General features: G+C 51.7%; 2 protein-coding genes across 3 annotated transcripts; both read left to right on the top strand.

Moving 5' to 3' along the window:
* The first annotated feature begins 323 nt into the window (after positions 1–323).
* On the top strand, positions 324–23621 carry GRIPAP1 (GRIP1 associated protein 1). 2 transcript variants are annotated; one of them, XM_032330346.1, is made up of 26 exons: positions 324–429; positions 2503–2569; positions 2688–2749; positions 3921–3947; positions 4723–4830; positions 9244–9394; positions 10221–10405; positions 10602–10649; positions 11336–11367; positions 11470–11517; positions 11662–11761; positions 13068–13145; positions 13349–13441; positions 14456–14590; positions 15371–15466; positions 15716–15928; positions 16059–16172; positions 17202–17279; positions 17379–17474; positions 17610–17666; positions 17754–17853; positions 19569–19699; positions 21259–21381; positions 21503–21596; positions 22330–22484; positions 23399–23621. In XM_032330346.1, exons 1-26 carry the CDS (start codon positions 388–390, stop codon positions 23489–23491), a joined length of 2526 nt encoding a protein of 841 aa, XP_032186237.1. In that variant the 5' UTR covers positions 324–387; the 3' UTR covers positions 23492–23621. The 2 variants fall into 2 exon arrangements, with proteins under 2 accessions (XP_032186237.1, XP_032186236.1); XM_032330345.1 differs by lacking the exons at positions 22330–22484; positions 23399–23621 and having other exon boundaries at positions 21503–22323.
* Positions 7443–8206, top strand: LOC116582684 (cytochrome c oxidase subunit 7A2, mitochondrial-like). Its single transcript, XM_032330351.1, has one exon. It carries the CDS (start codon positions 7816–7818, stop codon positions 8065–8067), a length of 252 nt encoding a protein of 83 aa, XP_032186242.1. The 5' UTR covers positions 7443–7815; the 3' UTR covers positions 8068–8206.
* Positions 23622–23814: the final 193 nt, after the last annotated feature.

Raw genomic sequence — 23814 nt, 5'->3', positions numbered from 1 at the left:
GCGCAAAGCTTCCGCTTTCATTTCTGGGGTTATAAGTCAACCATTCTCATTAAAGGAGTACGGCGGAAGGGTGATTTTCTGTCGTCAAACCCTTCCCTAGCGACGAGTCCACCGATGACATAGGGATGCCACAGTGTCGCATCACAATGGGTGGTCTATGAGACCTCAAAAGCCAAATCAGACGACCTAGTTTGCGGTAAAACATTAAATTGCAGTTCACCTGACCTGTCAGTTTCACTCTCTTCTCTCCGTCTCCAAAATACTGAACTTCCGGGGTAGACTCCTCCCCCTCCATTCCTGGCCAGTGGTTTGATCCGATCGTAATACTGACAGGAGGGACGACCTGCATCTGCGCAGAAGGCTGTGGGGGGGGTGGGGGGGAGGAACATGGCGCAAGCTCTGTCTGAGGAGGAGTTTCAGCGGATGCAGGTGCCGCTCGCCGCGAAAAGACCACCGCGCTAGGCGACGGGGGGCGGGGTAGAGAGAGGTCGTGGCACCGGCTCTGAGAAGGGTTTGGTTATGGTGGACCTTGGGTCTAGGGGGTTGGTCTGGGGAAGGGAAACTGAGGCTCTGAGGGGCGAGACTGTTGGGTTCGGAGATACTGTTGGGTTCTGAGGGGTTGGCGTCTGTTAGCTTTGTGGGCGGAGGAGAGAGTCCTAGAGTGGGCGATACCTCACTCACACCTGGAGGGGACGAGACCTTTGGCCCGTGCGGGGGACACCATGGGTCGGTGATGATAACATTGGGTTTTGAGAGGAGATCCTGAGAGGGCGAAACCATTTTGTCTGGAGAGGAAGGAAACAGGCATTGGGTCATTTGCGTCATGGTGGGGGGAGCCCTTGAGAGGGCAGTACCATTCATTATCCTGTGGAAGGTGGAAATGTTTGTGGGAGATACCACTATGCCAGGGAATTGGGCAAAGACCCCACATGTTGTCATTGTTCTGGGGGTGGAGTTCCTGTGTGGGTGCTGGTAGTGGATCCTAAGAGGGGGCGCAACCTTTGGATCTAGGTTAGGGGTGATCCTATTAAGCCTGGGGTGAAGAGGACCCAGAATGGATAATACCATTAATTCCTATTGGAGAGAGGACCAAAAAAGGTTAAAGAGTGATAGCTTGGACCACACAGAGAGGAAATCACTGGACTTTGGAGAAGTACCCCAGTTGGGTACCCTGACCACTCGAATTCTTTTGTGGACAACTCTGAGTTGGGATGCAAGGCAAAAGTAGGCCCTTGTTGAGAGAGTTCCTTATTGGGGAAGACCATTGGATTTTGTGTTTGGGGAGACTCTGAAAGGGGGAAAGCCCTGAGTAGGATCCTGTGGGAGGAGAGGGGAACTCTGAGGGTAGGTGATCCATTGATACTTGAATGAGATAAACCAGTTGTTCCTGTGTGAGGGATGCCTAGGGTGAAAGGGTGAGATCCGGGAGGGTGAAAGGGGAAGTTACAACCTGTAACTGTGAGGGGAGATTCTAAGTGAGTAAGAGTAATCCAGTTGGCCTACCCAAGGTTTTGTGGAGGAGAAACCCTGAAGGATGTAGGGCCATTCCGTTGGATTGTGACTAGGGAGTTCTTGAGGGGTGTGGGGAACCCTTGAGTGAGGAAGATTGATTTAATTAGGCCATGAGTGAGGGGAAAACCATTTGGCTCTGACGGATAAGGCTTCTGTGTGGGTGCCAAGGGTGTACTAACTGGATCAAGACAGGGGAATACAGATCATTGGATCTGGTAGAGTAACAGGGGCAGGAAAGATTCTGTAGGGGCCAAGCCCTTTGACCTTAAGCAGACCACCAGGGGGTGAAGGCTGGTGCCATGGGAGGAGGGAAAGATCCTGGTGGCATAAGGGATAGTAAGTCTGGGAAGAACCGGCCTCACTGCCCTACAGGGCTGTTAGGAAGGGGTATGCTGTTTGGAGTGGCCCATACTTTATTTTCCCTTAATTCTTTAAAGGGGTTAATTCTAAAGAGCCTTGGGGGTGAGGACCCCAGGGAGCTCCCAACTTAGTGTAAGTTGGACAGGAGAATACCAGGCCCTCTTCCCTTGAAAAGAGGGAGGAGTACAGGCCCCTGCCCCCTATGCTCAGGGCCCTAGAAGTCTGGCCAGGCGGATAGGCAATACTCTCCTATGACAGAAAGATAGACCAGTGTTTAGTGTCTGATGAAGTCAGCCAGGATTAGTGGGGAGAACTTTATCCTGTGGGCATGGGGAGCCCTGGGATACGCATGAGCAAGAACTTGACTGCATCAGTGTTCTGTCTATGGCCTGAATGCAGAGGGATGGAAGAGTGAGGCTGGCTGTGGTTCTAAGTAGAGCTGGAGAAGGTGGGACAGGGGCTGAGGGGCTGGAGGCTCATTTAGGATGTAGCATGCATAGGTCTTAAGGAGTGACTAGAGAGGCATAGAGAGGGCAGTAAGGTCTGTGGGGCTTAGGGGATTAGCTCCCTCATGGTGAAATGAGGGGCACATTCCTAACCTAGTTGTTTCCTTTCTCTGCTTCCCCCAAGGCTCAGCTCCTGGAACTCCGGACAAATAATTACCAGCTTTCAGATGAATTACGCAAGAATGGCGTTGGTGAGCTAAGAGGGTCTCATTAGGTGGGGGTGGCTTTGAGGGACAGAGGCCTGACAGGAAGACCTTTCAACTTCCTGCCACTGACTGAGGCTGAGACTCCCTGCTTTCCCCACACCAGAGCTCACCAGTCTTCGACAGAAGGTCGCCTACCTGGATAAGGAGTTCAACAAAGCTCAGAAGGTACCTCCCTCCACCCACTCACCCACCCATGCTTCCCTGTAACCATCTGACTCATTCATCTATCCAGGGAGCACCTACAGGGAACCAAGCCGAACATCAGTCATTCAAAAAACTCTAATGGAAGTCTCTTTAGTTTGCTAATTTTGTCTAATCCTGCTTAGTTATTGATTAATATTAATTTGCTCTTTTTTGTAAAGATTTTATTTATTTATATATTTATTTGACTGAGACAGTGAGAGCAGGAACACAAGCACGGGGATAGGAGAGGGAGAAACAGGCTTCCCGCTGAGCAGGGAGCCTGATGTGGGGCTCGATCCCAGGACCCTGAGATCATGACCTGAGCCAAAGGCAGATGTTTAACCGACTGAGCCACCCAGGCGCCCCTTAATTTACTCTTAATGAATTTACGGTTTCAATTACTCAGTCTCATTCACTAACTTCTAACAAAATAGTCACATCCATAGGTGAATCTGCCTTGAATCTGCCTTCTGTCTTCCACTCACACTCCTGCCTTGTGCTCCCACTTTCCATCTGTGTCCTGGTCCTATTGGTAACGTAAGACTAGACCTACCTCTCAGATCATCTGAAGATGAAATAGTGTATAACCTGTTATGGCCCCTCAAGATATTCAAGGCCCTCTTTAGTCTTTTTCTTCCCTGCTCTTTCCCCACATGTAGCTCAATGTTATGTACTCCATAAATATTTGTTAGACGAAAGCATACGTAATGCAGAAAATCTGGCAATCAGGAAGCTGGGCTTCTCTTTGGTATGGTGCTGATTGCAGAACGTGGCAGTGCCCTCAGCTGCCCAACAAGGGAGCAGCAGTTTTCATGGTGCATGGGAGGGATCCACGTAGATATGTTTGGACCCATGTAGTAATGCAGCCACAATTTTTGAGCCTGGAAACCCAGCCCTTGAAGGGTTAAATACTAAGACTCATGAACACTCTCAAGAGCTAAGAGGAAGGCTTTTGAGCGGGGTGCCCTTCACTCACTCACTCCATCATTCCTGTGGACTACAAATTTCATGCAAGTTCTGTGATTGAAGATGCTCCCATCCCCCAACCCGTCATCATTATCTCCCCTTGACACTTGCCACAGTGTCTCCATAAACTAGTGAGGGAGTCCATCTCCATTCACCTTCTCTCTCTTCCTACCCCCCTTACCTTTAGGCACTGAGCAAGAGCAAGAAAGCTCAGGTAAGGGGACCCATGGTGAGTGAGTGTGTTTGGGAAACCGAGAGGTGATATTTCTGTATGCTGAGATCTCCTGGTATTGGCCTTTCTTTCTCTGTGTGTGCACTTGAATCTGTGACTGCCTCATTGTCATATGTTTGTATGTCTCTCTTTATTTTCCTGTGTTTGTCTCACTCTGGACCTCTCCATCATTCCTTCTCCCTCTCTGGCTGGCCTTGTCTCTGAGTCTCTCTCTTCCTGTCTTCCTGTTCCTCTCTGACTGTTGCTTCTCTCCCCAACCTTCCATTTTTCTCTCCCTTACCTGTGCCATCATTTCTCTTTTCTTCTTTCCCTTTCTCTCTCTATCTGACTCCTTGTTTCTTTCTCCCTCTCCTTTCCTTTGTCGCTTCCTCATTTCTTTCCCTGACCCCCTTTCTTGCTTCTGTTCTCCCTCCCATTGATCTCTCTGTGCCTATCTCTTTCTTCCTGCCTTTTCTTTTTTCTCTCTTCCTCTCCATCCCTCTCTCCTTCCCTATCTGTCTTCTTTTCCCCATCTCTCTACCTGTTCTCTCACCTATTCTATCTACCATTCTCTTTCCTCCCACTCTCTCCTCTCATCTCCCTCTCTCCCCTCCCCTGTCTGTCTCCTTCCCTGTATCTGATTTCACCTATGTCATTTTCTTTATCCTATGATTTCCCCCCACCTGCCCCTATCATTTTCTTCCTCTTTGTTTCTTTGCCGTACCTCTCTGTCCTTTTCTACCCTTGTTGGAGACCTGGCCCATATCTGCCACTGCAGGAAGTCGAAGGGCTACTGAGTGAAAATGAAATGCTGCAGGCAAAGCTGCACAGCCAGGAGGAGGACTTTCGTTTGCAGAACAGCACGCTTATGGCGGAGTTCAGCAAGGTACTGGTGCCGGGGACAGCTGAGCGGGATCCTATGGGTAGGGGCCTCCTGGACTGAAGCTGGAGGGCTGCTGAAGGTGGTTGGACAGAGGCTAGCCCTGGATCACTGTCCATGGTGCTGAAACAGATCCTGGATCTGAGCTGGGGGGCAGTGATTTGACAAATGGGGCCACTCCCTGTGCTGGGATTAAAAGTCTGCAAGCCCTGAGGACAGCTGGTTCCAGACCAAATCACTCCTTTTCTTAAAGCTTCCAGTCCCTTTGTATATATTTGGTAGCTGATGCTAGGGAGCTCCAGGTTACTAGAGGGTCTTAGTTTAAGTTCTTATGCTTAGCATGAAATAGAAAAATGTTTTAGCTGCATCCCTTTTCTCTTCCTTCCTCTTCATCTGACCTGATCCTGGAGTTCTACTTCTTCTAGATAATTCATCCCAGGTTGGATAATTCTATCTCCTCACAGATTTTAGTGTTCTGGCTGTTCCTAAACCTACTAGGGAGTTAGAGATATTAGCTTTTGTTTCCTTATCTATCTTCTGTGTCCATGGTCAGGAAGGCTCTAAGGGGGACACCTGGGTGGCTTACTTGGTTAAGCATCTGCTTTCAGCTCAGGTCATGATCCCAGGGTCCTGGGATCGGGTCCAACATCTGCCTCCTAGATCAGCAGGGAGCTTGCTCCTCCCCCTGCCTGCCGCTCCCCCTGCTTATGCTCTCTTTCTCTGGCAAATAAATAATCTTAAAAAAAAAAGAAGAGGTGTCTAAGGTTTTAGTGTGTTTTAAGGAACAAATTCTCATGGCAACAAAAATGATATTTCCAGGACTCCATGTGAGAATCTAGTTCTTAAGACCTTAAAAAACAAAATATGAAAACAATCTTTAAGCAGGTACAATGTCAGGAGAGATGATTTGGCAACTAATAGTTAAGAGCTGTAAGGCCTAGATTAAAATCTTAGCTCTACCTTTTGTTAACTGTAAACTTAAGCAAGTCACTTGACCTGTTTGCTTCTTGGTTCCCAGATGTTTAAATCAGAAATAATAATGACAGCACCTGTCTTGTAGGGATTTTTGTGAGGATTGAATGGACTTGTGTCTGTAAATGACTTATGACAGCCTTGTACATAGTATTGGTTATGTAGGTGTTAGCTACTTTTTAAAAAAAATTTATTTATTTATTTGAGAGAGAAAGAGGTAGAATGAGTGGGAGGAGGGGCAGAGGGAGAAGCAGACTCCCTGGAGAGCAGGGAGCCCAATATAGGACTTGATCCCAGGACCCCAGGATCATGACTGAGCCAAAAGCAGACACTTAACCGACTGAGCTACCCAAGTGCCCAAGGTGATGATGGCTAGTGATAATATCGTATTATTATTACTGACTGATTTTCCTGCTAAAATATTTTTTGACTATTTAAAAGTCTTAGAGCCATCCTGTGGCCTTGCTCTGCCTCAGCCCTTACTACCACTTACCTGCCCTATTCCCATAGCCTTTTTGCTTGTCTCTTCACTTCTAGTTTCTCCTACCAGCCCATGCCCTAGAGGTTCTCCTGACCTGCAGACGTTATCACATCACTCCTTTAAGTAGCAGCTCCGAGTGGGTCCTTGACCCTGACTGTTCAGAACCCCTGGTGCTCAAATAATAGCCAACCTCATTTCCTCACTTCTCACTGCTTCCTGCCTCCAGCCTCAGTGGTATCGTGGTCCCTTTAAGGTGAGGCAGGGGCAGGCATTCTTCCATCAATCCAACTTGTGTTTCTCAGCACCTGCCCTGGACCAGGTGTAGAATATCCTTCCCACTCCCCTCTCCCTCCCCCAGGAACTGGTAGTGCTCACAGACAGAGCTGGGTTTAAGGCCTGCCTCTCCCACTTACTTGCCAAGATACTTCAGCTCCATTTTTCCTCCAACAAATAGTTATTGAGCACCCCCAGCATGCTGTACATTCTGGAGATAGTTGGAAGCAGCACAACCTGGCCCCCACTCTTGGGTAGCCTACCTTCTGGATGTGGGATGGGGAGAAAGAGAATGTTTTCTTTTTTTTAAGATTTTATTTATTTATTTGACAGACAGAGATCACAAGTAGGCAGAGAGGCAGGCAGAGAGAGAAGGGTGGAAGCAGGTTCCCTGCTGAGCAGAGAACCAGATGTGGGGCTCGATCCCAGGACCCTGAGATTATGACCTGAGCCAAAGGCAGAGGCTTTAACCCACTGAGCCACTCAGGCGCCCCAGAAAGAGAATGTGTTTTTTAAAATGGTAATAGTGGCGCTTGGCTGGCTCAGTTGAAAGAGTGTGTGACTCTTTATCTCAGGGTTGTGAATTCAAACCCCGTGTTGGGTATAGAGTTTACTTAAAAATAAAATCTTAAATAAAATAAAAATTAAAAATAATACTAGTATAGGTAACTGACAGTTAGGTAGTGCTTACTGCATGTCCAGTCCTGTTCGATGTGCTTTATGTTATTCAGTCATTTATTCTTTTTTTTTTTTAAGATTTTATTTATTTTTCAGAGACACAGCAAGAGAGGGAACACAAGCAGGGGAGCAGCAGAGGGAGAGGGAGAAGCAGGCTCCCCGCTGAGCAGGGAGCCTGATGTGGGGCTCGATCCCAGGATCCTGGGAACATGACCTGAGCCAAAGGCAGACACTTAACAACTGAGCCACCGAGGCACCCCTCACTCATTTATTCTTAAAATGGGCCAATGATATATTATTAAGATCCCTACTAAGCAAATGAGGAAAACCAAGCCCCAGAGAGGTGAAGCCATTTGTCTCAAGGACACGTGGCTAAAAAATGGCAGAGTAGAAGTTCACATCCAAGCAGGCTAATTTCAGGATCTGTGCTTGTGACCCTGTGTTACGAAATAAAGTGTAATCATCAATCACAATTTAGAATCCAAACATCTGCCCAGTTTTAAGAAATTAAGAACATCCTAGGTCAGGTGGGGAGTTTTGTTCTTGGTGGTTGGTTGTCGAGGTGGGTGGGTATTAACTGAGCCAAGATGCTGTGGAATCTGCTGGCTCTTCATCAGACTGCCCAGAGGACCATAAGTACTGCTTCACACAGGCAGTTTGAAAATAAAGTTCCAGAGAAACAAAAGCTATTTCAGGAGGATAATGGAATTCCACTGCATCTAAAGGGTGGAGTAGCTGAAGCCCTCCTGTCTAGAGCTACTATGATGCTTACAGTTGGTGGAACAGCATATGCCATATATCAGCTAGCTATGGCTTCATTTCCCAAGAAGCAGGATTGACTTCAGTTTATCATCTCAGCAGGCAGTTGGTTCAGTTTCGTTCAGCTCTCTATGGACCAGTATCTGATAAATGAGTTCTTTGGGGATCAATATTTATTGACTTATACTAACTGCCACCAATAAAGCAGTCTTTACCATGGAAAAAAAAAGAACATACGAGGTCAATTTAATCACGATTAGTACTAGGTAAGAAAGAAATGAACAGCGCTGTGCTGGAGAGTTTCGGAATTTGTGTTGGGGGATACCACTTAAAGGGTGACATTTGAACAGAGCACTGAAGGTTGCAAAGGAGCCAGTCATGTGAAGAACTAGATGAAAGGAATAGTGTTCTAGGTAGAAAATATCCCAGGCAGGGGAATAAAAATTCTCTGTGAGCCTCAGTATTCTCATCTGAAAATGGGGACAAAGGATCTTTTTTTTTTAAAAAGATTTTATTTATTTATTTGACAGAGAAAGCACAAGCAGGGGAAGCAGCAGGCAAGGGGAGAGGGAGAAGCAGGCTCTCTCTGAGCAGGGAGTCCGATTCTGGGCTCTATCCCAGGACCCTGAGATCATGACCTGAGCCGAAGGCAGATGCTTGACTGACTGAACCACCCTGGTGCCCTGGGGACGAAGGATCTTGTCTGGACCCCTGTAGAACTCTTTTAGCCAGGAGTTGAGCAAGGGGCTGGCCTAGTTTTATTCGCTTTGCATGTTTCTCCAAGGACAAGGGCTGATGATGAGGAGCTGTGGCTAGTGCCGGCCTTGGACATGCCCGGGAAGCTGTCTGTGCCTAGGCTCCCAGACACAGACCCACCCTCACAGAAGGGGTCTGGCAGTCGGGCTATTTGTGATGCTGACAACCTGGACCAGCAGCTTCCAGATGGAGCCTGCCAGAGGTCTTGAATTATGACTGCAAGGTTGCGATTGGGCAAGCAGAAAATTGCCCTCAGTGGCCTCTGCCCTCTCTGACTTGGCCTCTTAACAGATGGGTGAATTCAAAGTCATTTGACATTTGTGCCTCCGTGTCCTTATCTGTGAAGTGGGGATAATGAGTTACGACGGCACCCTACCTAATGCAGGGGCATTATGGGAATTATGCCAACTGTAAAGTGCATCTGCCAAGCGCTAGGTATATTGCAGCCAATATTGTTCTGATTCTCTTCTTGTCTGCTCCCTCACTCCTCCCCTGTTCAGCTCTGCAGCCAGATGGAGCAGCTGGAACGGGAGAACCAGCAACTGAAGGATGGGGCTGCCAGGGCAGGCACTGCCCAGGCTGGGGGTCTTGTGGATGGCGAGCTGCTGAGACTGCAGGCGGAGAACACGGCCTTGCAGAAAAATGTGGCAGGTGCAAGCAGGCCCTCCTTGGGGATGTGGGGACCTTGGGGATTGAGTAGGGTGTTTTCCCGCTGGGGGAAGGGAAGAGGTTTCAGAATCAGGCTGGGCCTGGCTATGAACCAGCGTATAACTTTGGACAAGCCATTTCACCTCTGAGTCAAAGCTTCCTCATCTCCAGGGTGCTTGTGGGGATGTCCACCACGTGGGAGACAGAAGTAGAGCTAAGATGAGGTGGTATCTTTCTGGGTTGAGTTCAGTGCCTGGTACCTAGCGAATGTTACAGATTAGCAGATCGGACACCAGAAAGGAGCTCTTTGCTAAATGGAGAGAGTGAGTGAAGGAGCTTTCGGAAGACTCTGAGCCCAGATTGTCCGTGGTCTAGGAGGAAGGCTCAAAGGAAGCTTGGTAGAGTGTGGGAGGGTCCCAGTGTGGGGGTGTTTGGAGAGCAGCTGAGGCCTGCTGTGTGGTAGGTGCTGATTTGGTGATCAGGAGGGAGGCTTTGTAGCTTTGGTTGAGGATTAGTTGGTTACAGGATTCAGCTGTAAGTAGCAGGGGTGGAGGGTGGTGATCATCACCTTGGAGGGCTGTGGGTGGGTCCTGGGGGTTAGGGGGTAGAGGTTGGGGAAACTGGATGGGGTTTCAGTGGATGGGAGAGCTTAAAAGATTTGTGAGGAGTGTGGATGGACCTGAACCTTTGTTTTTGTAGGCACTTGGTCATTTGGGGCAGGGTCTCTTCTGCCTGAGGGATCCAAGGCCAACTCTTCCATCTGCTTGTGGCATGGCAGGGGTCTTCAGAGAATACTTCCTCCATCATCTGTTTCTGTTCTACCCCCCAGCCCTGCAGGAACGCTATGGGAAAGAGGCTGGGAGAGCCCAAGCTGCCAGTGAGGGCCAAGGGGACCCCCCAGGGGGCCCCGCCCCCACTGTCCCAGTCCCCATGCCACTGGCAGAAGTGGAGTTGAAATGGGAAATGGAGAAGGAAGAAAAGAGATTGCTCTGGGAGCAACTGCAAGGCTTGGAGGTGATTCTGTGTCTGTTGGGGCTGGGGTGCCAGGACACAGGCAGATGCCCTAGGTCTGCCTGCGGTCCCACGGAGATGTCTGTGATGTCACCAACTCGTGGGCGGACAGATTAGGGAGGCAGGAGGGCAGGGGAAGGCACAGGTCTAACCTCCCCCCTTGCTCATATTAACTCCCTCCCTCATCCTTCCCCTGCAGAGCTCAAAGCAGGCAGAAACATCCAGGCTGCAGGAGGAACTTGCTAAGGTGGGGCTGCTGAGCTTTCCCTGGACTTTGTCCCCCTACAACTCCCCACCTGCCATGCTTCTCCTGGCTGGGAAGAAGGACAAGAGTAACCCCCCCACCCCCGCAAAGCCTGAGTTTCCTCATCTGAAATGGAGAGACACACATTTATGTCTCACAGTTGCTTTCAGTATAGAATAGGGCTAATGGGGTTCCTCTGTCTCATGGATGGCCAGCCCCATCCCTCCCTTCTGAGTCCTCCCAGCTCTCCCTGTTCATCCGTCCATGCATACAAGCATTTATAGACTGCTGGCTTTTAACTTGGATACTGAAGATCAAGTGATGAAGCTGGCAGTCATGATCCTGCTTTCCAGGCCCTCTTGCTGTAGCCATTCTACGACACGGCTGTCAGTCCATATGTTGGGGGTGTAAATGCTGGCTTTTGGAGCCTAAGGGAACTGGGTGGAGATCCTGTTGTTGCTATTGACCACCCGGACAACCCAATTACTGAACCCTTCCGAGACTCCGTTTCCCCATTTATAAAACCAGTAATCCTCGCTTCTCAGGACTATTTCAAGGATTCCACAAGATAACATAAGTAACTTCCAGCTTCCGAAAAGGACTTAGTGAGAAGTGTCTATAAATACTAAATTTATTTTTGTCTTTACTAATATGTTATCAATTGTCTGCACCCCTGTCCCCCCAACCAGCTCTCTGAGAAACTGAAAAAGAAACAAGAAAGGTAAATTTTTTTTTCCTGAGGTGGGGGGAGGGGTTTGGGAGGACCAGCGGGTGTGGGGGACCAGCATGTGGAACTGACCCATGTATGTCTCTCTGGGTCCAGTTTCTGCCGTCTGCAGACAGAAAAGGAGACACTATTCAACGACAGCCGGTAACTAGCAGGGGTGGGCATATGGGCAGACAGTGGGGACAGTGCCCCCAGCAGGATTGCCTGAAGGCCACAGGGGCAGAGGTGGGAGATAGGGCCTCAGGCCATGGTCAACAGTCAGATCAGTGCCCCCCCATTACCCTCCAGGAATAAAATTGAGGAGTTACAGCAGAGGAAGGAAGCAGATCTCAAAGCCCAGTTGGCTCGCACTCAGAAGCTGCAGCAGGAACTCGAGGCTGCCAATCAGGTAAGCGGCTGGATTTGGGGGTGCTGGGGTAAAAGCCAGGGCTGGGGATCCAGGGAACCCTAAGGTCTGTGGAGACTAGTTGGGGAATCCAGTAGTTCCTGTGTTGGAAATATAGGGACTAGGAGCTAGGAAAATGGGAACTAGGGAGCCCCGAGAGCCTTAGGTGTTGGCCTATGAGTCTGCCTGAATCAGAGATCTCAGGGGGGCTAAGGACTTGGGGGGGTGTGCCAAAGTTCAGATGAATCAGAAACTCTGCGGGATTGGAGGCGGGAGTCTGGAGAAATCTGTGGTCACCAGGGACTGGGGCCAGGAGCTGGAATGAGCCAAAACTCCCTGGAGGTTGGGGACTTTGAGACCTGTAGGAGCTGGATAGATACAAGACTTTCAAAGGTAGACAGGTAGGCCTAGAGGCTGACTGTATTTGAGGCCCTCAGGGGCTGGGGGCTGGTTTGGAGGGCTGAGACAACAGGTAAGTGGGATTACTTGGGCTGAGTGGTCCTGAGACCTCTGGAAGCTGTGGATAAAAAAAGTTGGTAAGTCTAAGACATCCAGAGACTGAAACAAAATTTTTGGTGGGTCTCAGGGTCCCAAGGGTTAGGGGCTAGAGGACTTCTAAGCCTCCAGGCTTCCCCCTAGAACAGGTGAGTCTGAGATCCCACAGATTAAGGGACATGGTGGTTTGTGGTTCTAAGGTCCCTAAGAGCTGGGGACAGAAGTCTGGTTAAGGCTGGGTCTTTAGTTACCTGGGTCTGAAGATCCCTAGAAACTAGGACAGAAGTAGCTGGTTGGGGGGGAGTGGTCAGTCAGACCTCACCAGGAGGTGGAAACTAGGAGACTCTATGGGTTTGAGACCTCTAGTGTTTGGGGCTATGAGTTTGGGCAGACCCTGAGACTCTCAGGAGCTAGAGACACAGGGCTGGAGTGTGTCTAAAACCTCTGGGTGTTGGGGTCAGGAGTGATCTGGGTGAAGCTGTAGTTCCTGCGGGCTAAGTTTGTCCGAGAATCCTAGGGCATCTGAGCTAGAATCTGGGTGAGAGACCTCTTATGGAAGGGGGTGGGGTGAGATTGAACTCCCCCAAAGCCTAGATGTTCTTCTAAGATTCTTAGACCTGGGATATGGGATCTGAGGCCCCTGAGGGTAATTACTACAAATTTAGGTGAGCCTAAGTCTGATGGCTGGGTAGTCTGGGACCCTCACGTGCTGGGGATATGCTGTCAGGTGGCCAGAGAGGGGGGTCTGTGTGGTTATAAGCACATCAGGGGAGGCTGAGGTCTGGAATGGGCTCCCCTGACCTGGTCCCTACAGAGCTTGGCAGAACTGAGAGATCAGCGGCAGGGGGAGCGCCTGGAGCATGCAGCAGCTCTGCGAGCCCTACAGGATCAGGTACGTGCTACGGGGCAGCATCTGGGAGGTAGCGGGGGTGGGGCACCTCATGTTTTACACAAGCAGGGAAGGCCCCAGGGGTTCTGTTTCCCCCTGGTTCGTGGTACGTGTGCCCGTGGGTGTTTTCTTTCTTGGCCGTGGGTGGGTCCTGCCCCCCCACACCATTCTGGACCCACTCTCACCTGGTGTGGGGGTGGGGCCAGGTGTCCATCCAGAGTGCAGATGCACAGGAACAAGTGGAAGGACTTTTGGCTGAGAACAGCGCCTTGAGGACCAGCCTAGCTGCCCTGGAGCAGGTAGAGGATACCTGGGAGCCCTTGCTGGACCCTCTCCCGCTTCCTGTCTCCTCCTGCTTCTGATCCACATTAGGGCAGGGCCGTTTGGATCTCATGCCATTCTCCTGCCTCTGTTTCTGCTTAATCCTTTGCCCCTTCCTTCCTTCCTTCCTTCCTTCCTTCCTTCCTTCCTTCCTTTCCTTCCTTCCTTCCTTCCTTTTAGGGAGAGAGATTGAGAGTGAGAACTGGAGGAGCAGCAGGGAGTGGGTCAGGAGGCAGAGGCAAAGAGAGAGACAGAGAATCTTAAGCAGGCTCCATGCCCAGCCCGGAACCTGATGATTCGGGGCTCAGTCTCACAACCCTGAGATCATGACCTGAGCCAAAATCAAGAGTCAGATGCTTAATCCATTGAGCCACCCAGTCGCCCCTCTCAGCTTCTCTTTCTGATGGCTTCCACCCCTCTTCTCTCTGGCCACTCACCCCTGCTTCTCTTGCATTTTCTAGTTTCTCTCCTGTAAAGTATAAGAAGTGTACTAACCTTACATGTACATTTGATGAATCCTATCTGTCTGGCAGTCTGTCTCCATGTGACTACCACCCAGATCAAGATGTAGAGTGTTTTCAGCAGTCCCCAGAAGGCCCCTTTTACTCCTTCCCAATCGATACTTCCCCAGAAATAATCACTCCACCAACCTCTAGTGACATAGATTAGTTTTACTTGTTCTTTAACTTCATGTAGTGGAATCAGATGCCCACATTTGTGCCTGGCTTCTTTCCTGTGAGGCTCATCCATATGTAGCACTGGTCTGTTCTTTCATCTCTGTTTACTATTCTGCTGTGTGACTAGACTACTTTATCCTCCCCCCCCCCCCCCCCCCCCGTTGATCTCTTTTTCCCTGTGAAATTCTTTCTCTTTCCTCCTGGCTCTCTTCCTGCCTCCCTCCTTTTCTCCCCAGAACTAGTAGGATCAAACCTTGTGGCTGGCCCCTGGGGGGCCCTTTTCACTCTGCTTCCCCTCACCCCCATTCATCCCAGATCCAAACAGCAAAGACCCAAGAACTCAATACACTCCGGGATGAGAATGCCGGTCTGGCGGCTGATTTGCAGCAGCGGCAGACTGAGTACGAGGACCTCATGGGACAGAAGGATGACCTCAACTCCCAACTGCAGGTGACATCTCTGGCCTTGACCTGGCTTCTCCCAGTTCCCTCTTGTGGGCTCGGGGGAGCCCTCCATGAGGCGCAGGTCGGGGAAGACTGGAGTCGAGAGGATCTGGGTTCCGGTCTGGTCTCCTAACTCACTAGCACCTTGTGTCCTAGACTGTGTCGCTCTCCTTTGCTGACACTGAGCATCTTCAGTTAGACAGGATAGCCATTCTGAGCCCATGGTAGCAACTGGAATCATAGTGGCTTAAATCAGATAGAAGGCTAGTTCTCCCTCATGGAAGAGTCCAGGTGGGCTGTCTAGGGAGGGAACAATGGCTGCACCACGACCAGTGACACAGGTTCCTTCTACATCACCACCTTCAATGAAAGACTTCTGTCTTGGTAGCTGAGACACTTGCCCAGGCCCCCACTTCATCATGTTTGCTTTCCATGTGGAAGGAAGGAGGGAAGAGCGAAAGGGCCAGGATGCCCCTTTCCTTTATGAGTAAAACCTACCTCATGCTTACCACTTCCGCACATGGAAATTAATCATGCAAGGAGGCAGGGCAAAGTCAGCTCGACAGTCCGACTACAGAATCTATCGCTAGGGACCGGGGCAGGGCAGGGGGCAGAACACACAAAACAGATGCCATGAGCAGCGTCTGCCATGTTTCTCATCTAGCAATGGAGAGAACAATACCAACTTTACTGGGGTTAAGGGAAACCTGTCCACCAGAGGTGTCCTGGGCAACGATCATCTGCTGGGGGCTCTTTGTCAGACTCCTCTCTTTGGTCCCATCATTAGGAGTCACTGCGGGCCAATAGTCGGCTCCTGGAACAACTTCAAGAAATAGGGCAGGAGAAGGAGCAATTGACCCATGAGCTGCAGGAGGCTCGGAAGGTGGGCAGCTCTGCAAGGTGGAAAGGCTTGGCCCTGGTCTATGGGGAGGGAATGGGTGGTGCGGGCCAACGCCTGGGAACAACAAGGGATAGAAAGTGACCAGTGCCATGAGGATAGGTGAGTGACTTAGCTTGGTCTGTGGGAATGGGGAGGAGGCTGAATTGGGCTCTTTTGCTGGGTCTGGGGAGAGGGTGGGGGGCCCCAGCTAACGTGGAGGGAGGATGCTGACGGGCATCACCCTGCCTCCAGAGTGCCGAAAAGCGGAAGGCCATGCTGGACGAGCTGGCGATGGAGACACTGCAGGAGAAGTCCCAGCATAAGGAAGAGCTGGGCGCGGTCCGACTGAGGCATGAGAAGGAGGTGCTGGGGGTGCGTGCGCGCTACGAGCGCGAGCTCCGAGAGCTGCATGAAGACAAGAAGCGGCAGGAGGAGGAGCTCCGTGGGCAGATCCGTGAGGAGAAGGTGGGTGGGTGGATGGCAAGGTCCTTCTGTGTCTCAAAACTCAGGGAGCACAGCATCGCTGATGGGTTCGGGGGTGACACGGGGCCCCCCTCTTCTGCCCACCTTGCCCTGACAGTCTCCCCTCTCCCAGGCCCGAACTCGAGAACTGGAGAATCTCCAGCAGACCGTGGAAGAACTTCAAGCTCAGGTACATTCTATGGATGGAGCCAAGGGCTGGTTTGAACGACGCTTGAAGGAGGCCGAGGTGAGTTGGTGGCTGATGAGGCCCAGAGGACTGGGGGGGGGGGCGGTGCAGGGTGGGGGACACCCATGCCACACCAGGGGAGCGGGATTGGTCAAACCCCAGAACTTTCTGAAGTGCTCTGGACTTGTCTAGCCTCGCAGTCCCGCCGGCTCCATGGCAGCATTCCAGAGGGGATCAGGGGATGGCCACCAGGGAGGCAGAAGGCCACATGTGCAGATTTGAAAAGGCATCCCTTCCTTCCAAACCCGCTTCTGTTAGGAAATTACTGTAATATTCTGATTTTATGTGAACAAGGACTTTTACTGCCGTCGTGGGGGAGAACTCTTCATAAAACCCAAGGGGAGGGACGCCTGGGTGGTTCAGTTGGTTAAGCAGCTGCCTTCGGCTCAGGTCATGATCCCAGCATCCTGGGATCGAGTCCCACATCGGGCTCCTTGCTCCGCAGGGAGCCTGCTTCTCCCTCTGACTCTGCCTTCCACTCTGTCTGCCTGTGCTCGCTCTCACTCTCTCTCTCTGACAAATAAATAAATAAAATCTTTAAAAAAAAAAAAAACCCAAGGGGAAGTGGCGTGCAGTAGTGAGGCGCACGGGGGCTGGAGACGGCCGCTTGTGTGGGCTCAAGTCCTGGCTGAGCCGCTTGCTCCTTGTGGGCAGCTCACCTGGCCTGGGGCCTGTGTGCTTCATCAGTAGTTTAAAAAAAAAAAGGAATAATGATAGTACCGGCCACGTGGGTATTACGGGGAGATTATATAAACCGAGTTCATGGACGTGAAACCCTTACAACATTCTTGGTGCGCAGCAAGTGTCGTGTGTTTTGTGAAATCAAATCAAATGAGGCACGCATGTCGGTCTGTGGCGCAGACAGCATAGCCCTAGACGTGCCCAGTGTGTGACCCGCCTGAGGGCATGTGGTGTCCCCGCAGGAGTGGCTCCTGCCTGCCTGCAGACACTGGCCATCACACCCCTCACCGGCCACAGCGTCCCGGAGACGTGGCGGGGGCATGGCTGGACCCGACCCTTGTCTCATAGGAATCCCTGCAGCAGCAGCAGCAGGAGCAAGAGGAAACCCTCAAGCAGTGCCGGGAGCAGCATGCTGGCGAGCTGAAGGTGCCTGTGGCCCGCCGGCGTCCCTCTCTCCCGGGGCGGGCCCTGGAGGGAGGATGGAGGCTGCCCAGGCAGAAGCCTGAGCTGCCCCCTGGTTTGCAGAGCAAGGAGGAGGAGCTGCAGGGGGTGCGGGATCAGCTCCAGCAGGCCCAGGAGGAGAGGGACTGCCACCTGAAGACCATCAGCAACCTGAAACAGGTCCCTTGTCCCCCGTCCCCCCCAACACTGTCCCTGACACACCCTGGGCCTCAGCACAGAGACCTGGGGCAGGGAGGGAAGGCACCGCATCCAGCCTTTCTGGCTGTCACCAGCCGTGCTTTCTCCACCCCACAGGAGGTGAAGGACACAGTGGACGGGCAGCGGATCCTGGAGAAGAAGGGCAGTGCTGCGGTATGATGGGGAGATGGCCAGGCACAGGCCCCTGCTCATGGGACCACTGGGCCTCAGTCTGCCTCTTCCCTTCTCTCTTCCCTACAGCTCAAGGACCTCAAGCGGCAGCTGCACCTGGAGCGGAAAAGGGCTGATAAGCTGCAGGAGCGGCTGCAGGACATACTTACCAACAGCAAGAGCCGCTCAGGTGTGGACCGGGAGGGCAGGGAGCGCCGGGGTGCTTGGGGGGCAGGGTGCAGGGGAGGTCTCCAGGGCCAGGGCTACTTGCTGCACCTCGCTCCGCCAGGCTCTTCCGCGCTTGCTGTCCACCTTGAACCTGGTCATTCGGTCTATCTGTCTCTCCTCTGTTTCTCTTGCTCTCTGCGTTACCTCTTTCTGTCTCTCCTCTTGGTCTTTCTGTACCACTTTGTGCCATTTCTCGCTGTCTCCGTCTTTCTCTCCCTGCTTTCTCTCTCTCCTTGTTCTCCTGCTGCTTTTTTTCTTCTCTGTCCCTTTAACTCTCTCTCTCTCTCTCCTCTGTCTCTGTCTGGATCCCCACAACCCTCTCATACACATCCCCACACCTCACTTGGTATCTCTAAATCTCCTGTATCCATTCTCTCATTCTGTAAATGTGGACTGAGCCCACATGCTCATGTCCAGGGTCCTCGATAGGAAACCCCCCAAAGCTCTGTCCTCCGGGAGCCCGGGGTTGAGTGAGGGAGACAGACTTGCATTCAGACAGCAACACTGCGGCTTTCTCACTATGTGGCTTAAATCCATGTTCTTTCTGCCACTTTGGGCAGAAGATGCAACTGGAAACCTTGAGTTGCTTTGGACTTTTTTTTTTTTTTTAAGAAGGAGATGGCCTATAAATATGTTTAAATAAATAGATAGGATGCAGTGGTTAGGGCTCTGGTACATCTCCCATATCACAGGCTCAGAGAAAACTTGCTCCCTTTCCCCCCTGCAGCCACTGGCTCTTGCTGGAGACCCTTGGGGGGAGGGATGTCAGCCCCCATCCCTGATATGTAGAAGCAGCTGCAGGAGCAGAGGCCCAAGCTCAGTGGGCCTGCTTTAAGTGACATGGCAAAAATGGATCTATCTCTCACCCAATCTCTCTCTCCCTGAGGCATTCTGTCTCCTGAAGTAACCTTTTTTTTTAAGATTTTATTTATTTATTTGAGAGAGAGAACATGAGCAGGGGGAGGGGTAGAGGAAGAAGCAGACTGTCAGCTTAGCAGGGAGGCCAGTGCAGGGCTCGATCCCAGGATTCTGGGATCACGACCTGACCCGAAGGCAGATGTGTAACCGACTAAGCCACCCAGGCACCCATGACCTCTCTTTGTAGAGGGGTTTAGTTTCTGTTTTGCTACAGATTAACATATGAATCAAGCAGCTTCCAATGGTGGTGCCATACATTGTCCTTGTCCATTAGATGAAAGGAGGATTTAGGGTCGTGGTTACATGTCTGTCTCCATCTTTCCCCTGCCTTGTCTCAGCTGACTTGTATCCTTATGCCCCATCTCTGTTGGCCTCTCTGCTGTGGCTCACTGCCTGTTGGGTTTTCCCTCTGCGTGTGGGCGTTGCCCCATGCTCTCCCCAGCTGTGGGTCCCCTTTGTGCACACGCCAAGTCCAAGTGCGGATGTCCCTTTATGCCCGGACGTGTCCACACTGCCCACTTTGTCCTAGCCTCATCACCTTTTTTTCTCTTCTGGCGTGTGTGTTTGCCCGGAGAGTCAGCTCCTCTTTCCATTTCTGCCTCTCCCTGTCATACTCTCTGCCTCCACCTTTCCTGTGCCCGAGTGTTAACGTCGCCTCTTTTCCATCTCTGTCAAATCGATTTCTGCCTCTTCCTGCCAGTTGCTGCCCTTGGACCCTGGGGGATTGGAACTCAGGTTTCTCTTCCCTCTCTGCCCAAGGCCTCGAGGAGCTGGTTCTCTCAGAGATGAACTCGCCAAGCCGTACCCAGACTGGGGACAGCAGTAGCGTCTCCTCCTTTAGCTACCGGGAGATTTTGCGGGAGAAGGAAAGCTCAACTGTTCCAGCCAGGGTAAGAGGCAAAGAAGAGCCGACAGCCCCACTTCTCCCACCCCAATTCTGGGGCCCTCTCTTTGCCCTCCCCTGCAGCCATCTACCTTTGTTGGCCCAGCACACACATTTTCTTACCAACTTTTCTCTAAGCTCGCCAACTCGAATTCAGATTGCCAAATGTGGGATGGGCTAATTATTCTCTTATTCTCTGTTCCCTCAACTGTGAGCTAATTCCACCTTTCCCAGTGTCATAAAATATGTCACTCCTAGCAAGTACCTCACCCAGGTAGGAGGTCCTTTTTCCCAACTCATGATCATCACTCGTTACTGTTGTCTGTTGTGTCAGCTTCCTGGCTGGCTGCTTCTATTTGGAAATCATCTGTTATTATTCCATAAGTAGTATGTGGGCTGTGTAGAAAATTTTTAAAAACACACAGAAGCAAAGATTTTATTTTATTTATTTTTTTTTCTCAAAAATTTTATTTATTTATTTGACAGAGATCACAAGTAGGCAGAGAGGCAGGCAGAGAGAGAGGAGGAAGCAGGCTCCCTGCTGAGCAGAGGGCGGATGTGGGGCTCGATCCCAGGACCCTGGGATCATGACCTGAGCCGAAGGCAGAGGCTTTAACCCACTGAGCCACCCAGGCGCCCCAGCAAAGATTTTATTTTAAATCCAAAGCAACTACATCTTAACCATCCAGAGATCACCACTATAAACCCTTGGTTCACACCCTTCTAGATCTTGCTCTTTTAAAAAAACATATTTATTTTAGAGAGAAAGAGACCGAACAAATGGGGGTAGGAGCAGAGGGAGAGGGAGAGAGAGAGAATCTCAAGGAGACTCCATGCTGAGCTCTGAGCTCGATGGGGGGCTCGATCTCATGACCCTGAGATCATGTCCTGAGCTGAAACCAAGAATCAGATGCTTAACCGACTGAGCCACCCAGGCGTCCCTCTCTTTCTTAAACCTAAATGAGATTATAAAGAACCTGTTTTTGTCCAGCTGCTTTTTATCCTCCTGATCTTATAAATGTTCATCTAGTAGTTTGACCTTAATCAGATTTCCCTGGTTGGCCCCAAAATAGCGATTGCTGGTTTTATGAAAACCAGCGCTCAGTTTCAGATCACGTTGCATCTGGTTGCTTTCTGTCCTTTACATATCTTGACTCTCTTGAGTCTAGTGTGGTCTGTTGTTTTTTGGGTTCTTTTGTTTGTTTGTTTTCATGACACCAACCTGTAGAAGAAACCAGCCAGGTGACCCGCAGAAAGTGTCCCACCTTTTGGGTTCTCCTACTGGCTTCCTAGTGGTATCATTGAGCTTATTCCTCTGCCCTCTAGTTTTCCGGTCATCTGGAAATGAGCCCACGTTTGCTACGGACTCTCCCTTCATCCTCTCAATAAGGAGATGATGTGGTGGTTCCTGTATCCCCCTTTTGACCAAGGGAGATCCAGAGTCCCCGTGGGTGCTCCACTCCCACCGCCCCTGCCCCCACCCGATTCCCCCATTGCCCATGATCCTCTCTGGGACAGGTGACAGTGCTGAGCCTGGGCTGGCCTCTCCCCTCCTCTTCCCCGCAGTCCTTATCTAGCAGCCCTCAGGCCCAGCCTCCACGGCCAGCCGAGTTGTCCGATGAGGAAGTGGCTGAGCTCTTTCAGCGCCTGGCAGAGACGCAGCAGGAGAAATGGATGCTGGAGGAGAAGGTGCCTTCTGCCTCCTTGTCCTCACTTGGCACACCATTGGCTGGGAGGCTGGGGCAGGGGTGGGGGGTGGATGTGTGGCTGGGCCCCTTACAATGTGCGAACATTCTGGGCTGGCCCGCAGGTGAAGCACCTGGAGGTGAGCAGTGCCTCCATGGCGGAGGACCTTTGTCGGAAGAGCGCCATCATTGAGACCTATGTCATGGATAGCCGGATCGGTCAGTGCCTCCTCCCCGGCCTTACCCCCATCCAGTCTCTGACCTGCCGCCTCCTTCCCCACTGTCTCCTCTCCTCTCACGACTCAGCAAAGGTACTGACAAGATCACAGCTGCTGGAGGGGAGAGCAGGTCCCACTGCTCTTCCCTTCTGTCTGAGTCTTTGTCATCACTTCACTCTCCTTTCTCCAGTGTGGTTCTCTGTCCCCCTCTCTCCCTTCTCTCTCCCCATCTCTTCTGTCCGCTGTACCCTTCATCTCCTCTCACTGCTCCTACTGCCTGTCTGGACTGTGTCTGTTTTGGAAGTTTCTCGTCTACATATGTACCCCTTCAGGGATTCTTAGCTCTTCCTCTCCCACTTTCTAGCCTCTTTCCCCCCACCCCTCCCATCTTTGTTTCTTCTGCTTCTTTCTGTCACACCTTCTCCTAGCCCCATTTTTCCCTTTTTAGTCAGAAGAACATGGACTGACGCAGGCCGAGCACTGTGTGTCTGTGCTACACATGCAGTCAGAGGCCTCTTGCCAGCTCCCCAAGGTGGTTATTATCCCCATTTCTCAGGGCTGCACAGCCAGGAAGTGATGGCCAGGTTTCACACGGCCGAGCCTCCTCCCCCTATCTCACTCAGCTTCTCCCCACTACTTTTTGCCCCCTTCTCTGCTTCCCGCTTCTCTGCCCTCTCTCTTTCATCTCTCCTCTGGCTCCGCCGAGGGGGGTTTCTCAGCCTGGGCCCTTGCAGATGTGTCTGTGGCGGCAGGCCACACGGACCGCAGTGGGCTGGGCAGCGTCCTGAGAGACCTCGTGAAGCCAGGTGACGAGAACCTTCGGGAAATGAACAAGAAGCTCCAGAACATGCTGGAGGAGCAGCTCACCAAGAACATGCACTTGCACAAGGCGAGTGTGGCCTCCCCATCTGTTTGCGTAGCTGCCTGCCTCCCATGCCACACAGCTGGCCCCCGTCCCATCCCCCTGTCCACCCCCCACCCCCACCCCGTCATCTGCAGGTGCCCAGACCCCACCCCACCCCCACCCCATTCACTGACCATCCTCACGTCCCCACCCTCTCGTCGGTCCGCTCACCTACCCTTCCTTGCGCCTGTTACTCTCCCCTCTGTCCTTGCATCCTCCTGCTCATCTGTTCCTGCACACTTCATCCAGCTTGCCCCTCAACCCGCCCTACTTGCCCATCTACTCACCTGCCCCGTGTCTTTCCTCCCATTTCCTGACATACCTCCTCTCTCTCACATTTACTCCTCAGTCACCCCTTGTCTTACCTTTTACCCACCTGCCTAGTGACCCGCCCACCTACCTGTTGTCCTCCATCCATCCTCTGAACCGTCCCTTAGCCCACCGGTTTGCCTACCATGGATCACCCCATACATCTTCTTGCCCATCCTGTCCCCCCAGATATTTCCCCCATTTCTGAGGGAGTCAGAAAGGATGCCGACCCAGCCCCTGCTCTGAGAAGGGAGCTCACCATTTAGTAGAAAAGCCAGTGGCAAGGGAAAGGTGGTTTCCTCCAGCTGTACCACACCAGTGGGTGATCTGTGATTTGCTCCCATATCCATATCCCTGGGTCCCCCTCCCCGGGGAGGCTCCCTACCCCCGCCCACCACCACCCCTGACACACACATCTTTTCCAAGCCCAGCCCACTGCTGGGGCTCTGAGTCTCTCCAAATACCTTCCCGTGCCAGGCTAGACATAGAAGGGCTTTGATTAATGAGGTGGGAAGGAGGACATCCCAGGTTTGCTGAGGGAGCTTCCCCGGCTCTTTACCCTGGCCCCTGATGGCTCATTTGTTTCTTAGGACATCGAAGTTCTCTCCCAGGAGATTGTGCGGCTCAGCAAGGAGTGCGTGGTGTCCCCTGACCCAGACCTAGAACCAGGAGAAGCCAGCTAAAGACCTGCAGGCTGCAGCCGCTCCCTCCCCTCCCCCCTCCCAGAACAACTTGCCCTTGGGCTCTGGTGGGAAAATGGGGCCAAAATCAAATAGGCTGGGAGACTGCACATTAAAGGGGCTGGAGGCCTGATGGTTGGTGTTAGTGACCCTGTTTTAGGGCAGAAGCCCTTGGGGAGTGGGGATCCTGAAGGGAGGGGCAGGGATTTCTCATCTTTCTTGGCCCTGGCTCCCAGAGGCCTTTGCCTTCACCTCTGCATGAGTTCTCCCTCTCTAGAGACCAACTCTTTTTTATTTTATTTTATTTTTTAATTTATGTCTGGAAG

The sequence above is a fragment of the Mustela erminea genome, chromosome X (assembly GCF_009829155.1).
Source record: "Mustela erminea isolate mMusErm1 chromosome X, mMusErm1.Pri, whole genome shotgun sequence".
NCBI lineage: Eukaryota > Metazoa > Chordata > Mammalia > Carnivora > Mustelidae > Mustela > Mustela erminea.
This window is presented reverse-complemented; position numbering and strand designations above follow the sequence as displayed.

Bases quoted from the DNA above. Each gene is read 5' to 3' on its own strand.
- GRIPAP1 (XM_032330345.1), top strand. From the start codon at position 388: ATGGCGCAAGCTCTGTCTGAGGAGGAGTTTCAGCGGATGCAG. The intron at 3,948-4,722 runs GTAAGGGGACCC...CTGCCACTGCAG, and splicing joins GCAAGAGCAAGAAAGCTCAG to GAAGTCGAAGGGCTACTGAG. The intron at 11,368-11,469 runs GTAAATTTTTTT...CTCTGGGTCCAG, and splicing joins CTGAAAAAGAAACAAGAAAG to TTTCTGCCGTCTGCAGACAG.
- LOC116582684 (XM_032330351.1), top strand. From the start codon at position 7,816: ATGCTGTGGAATCTGCTGGCTCTTCATCAGACTGCCCAGAGGACCATA.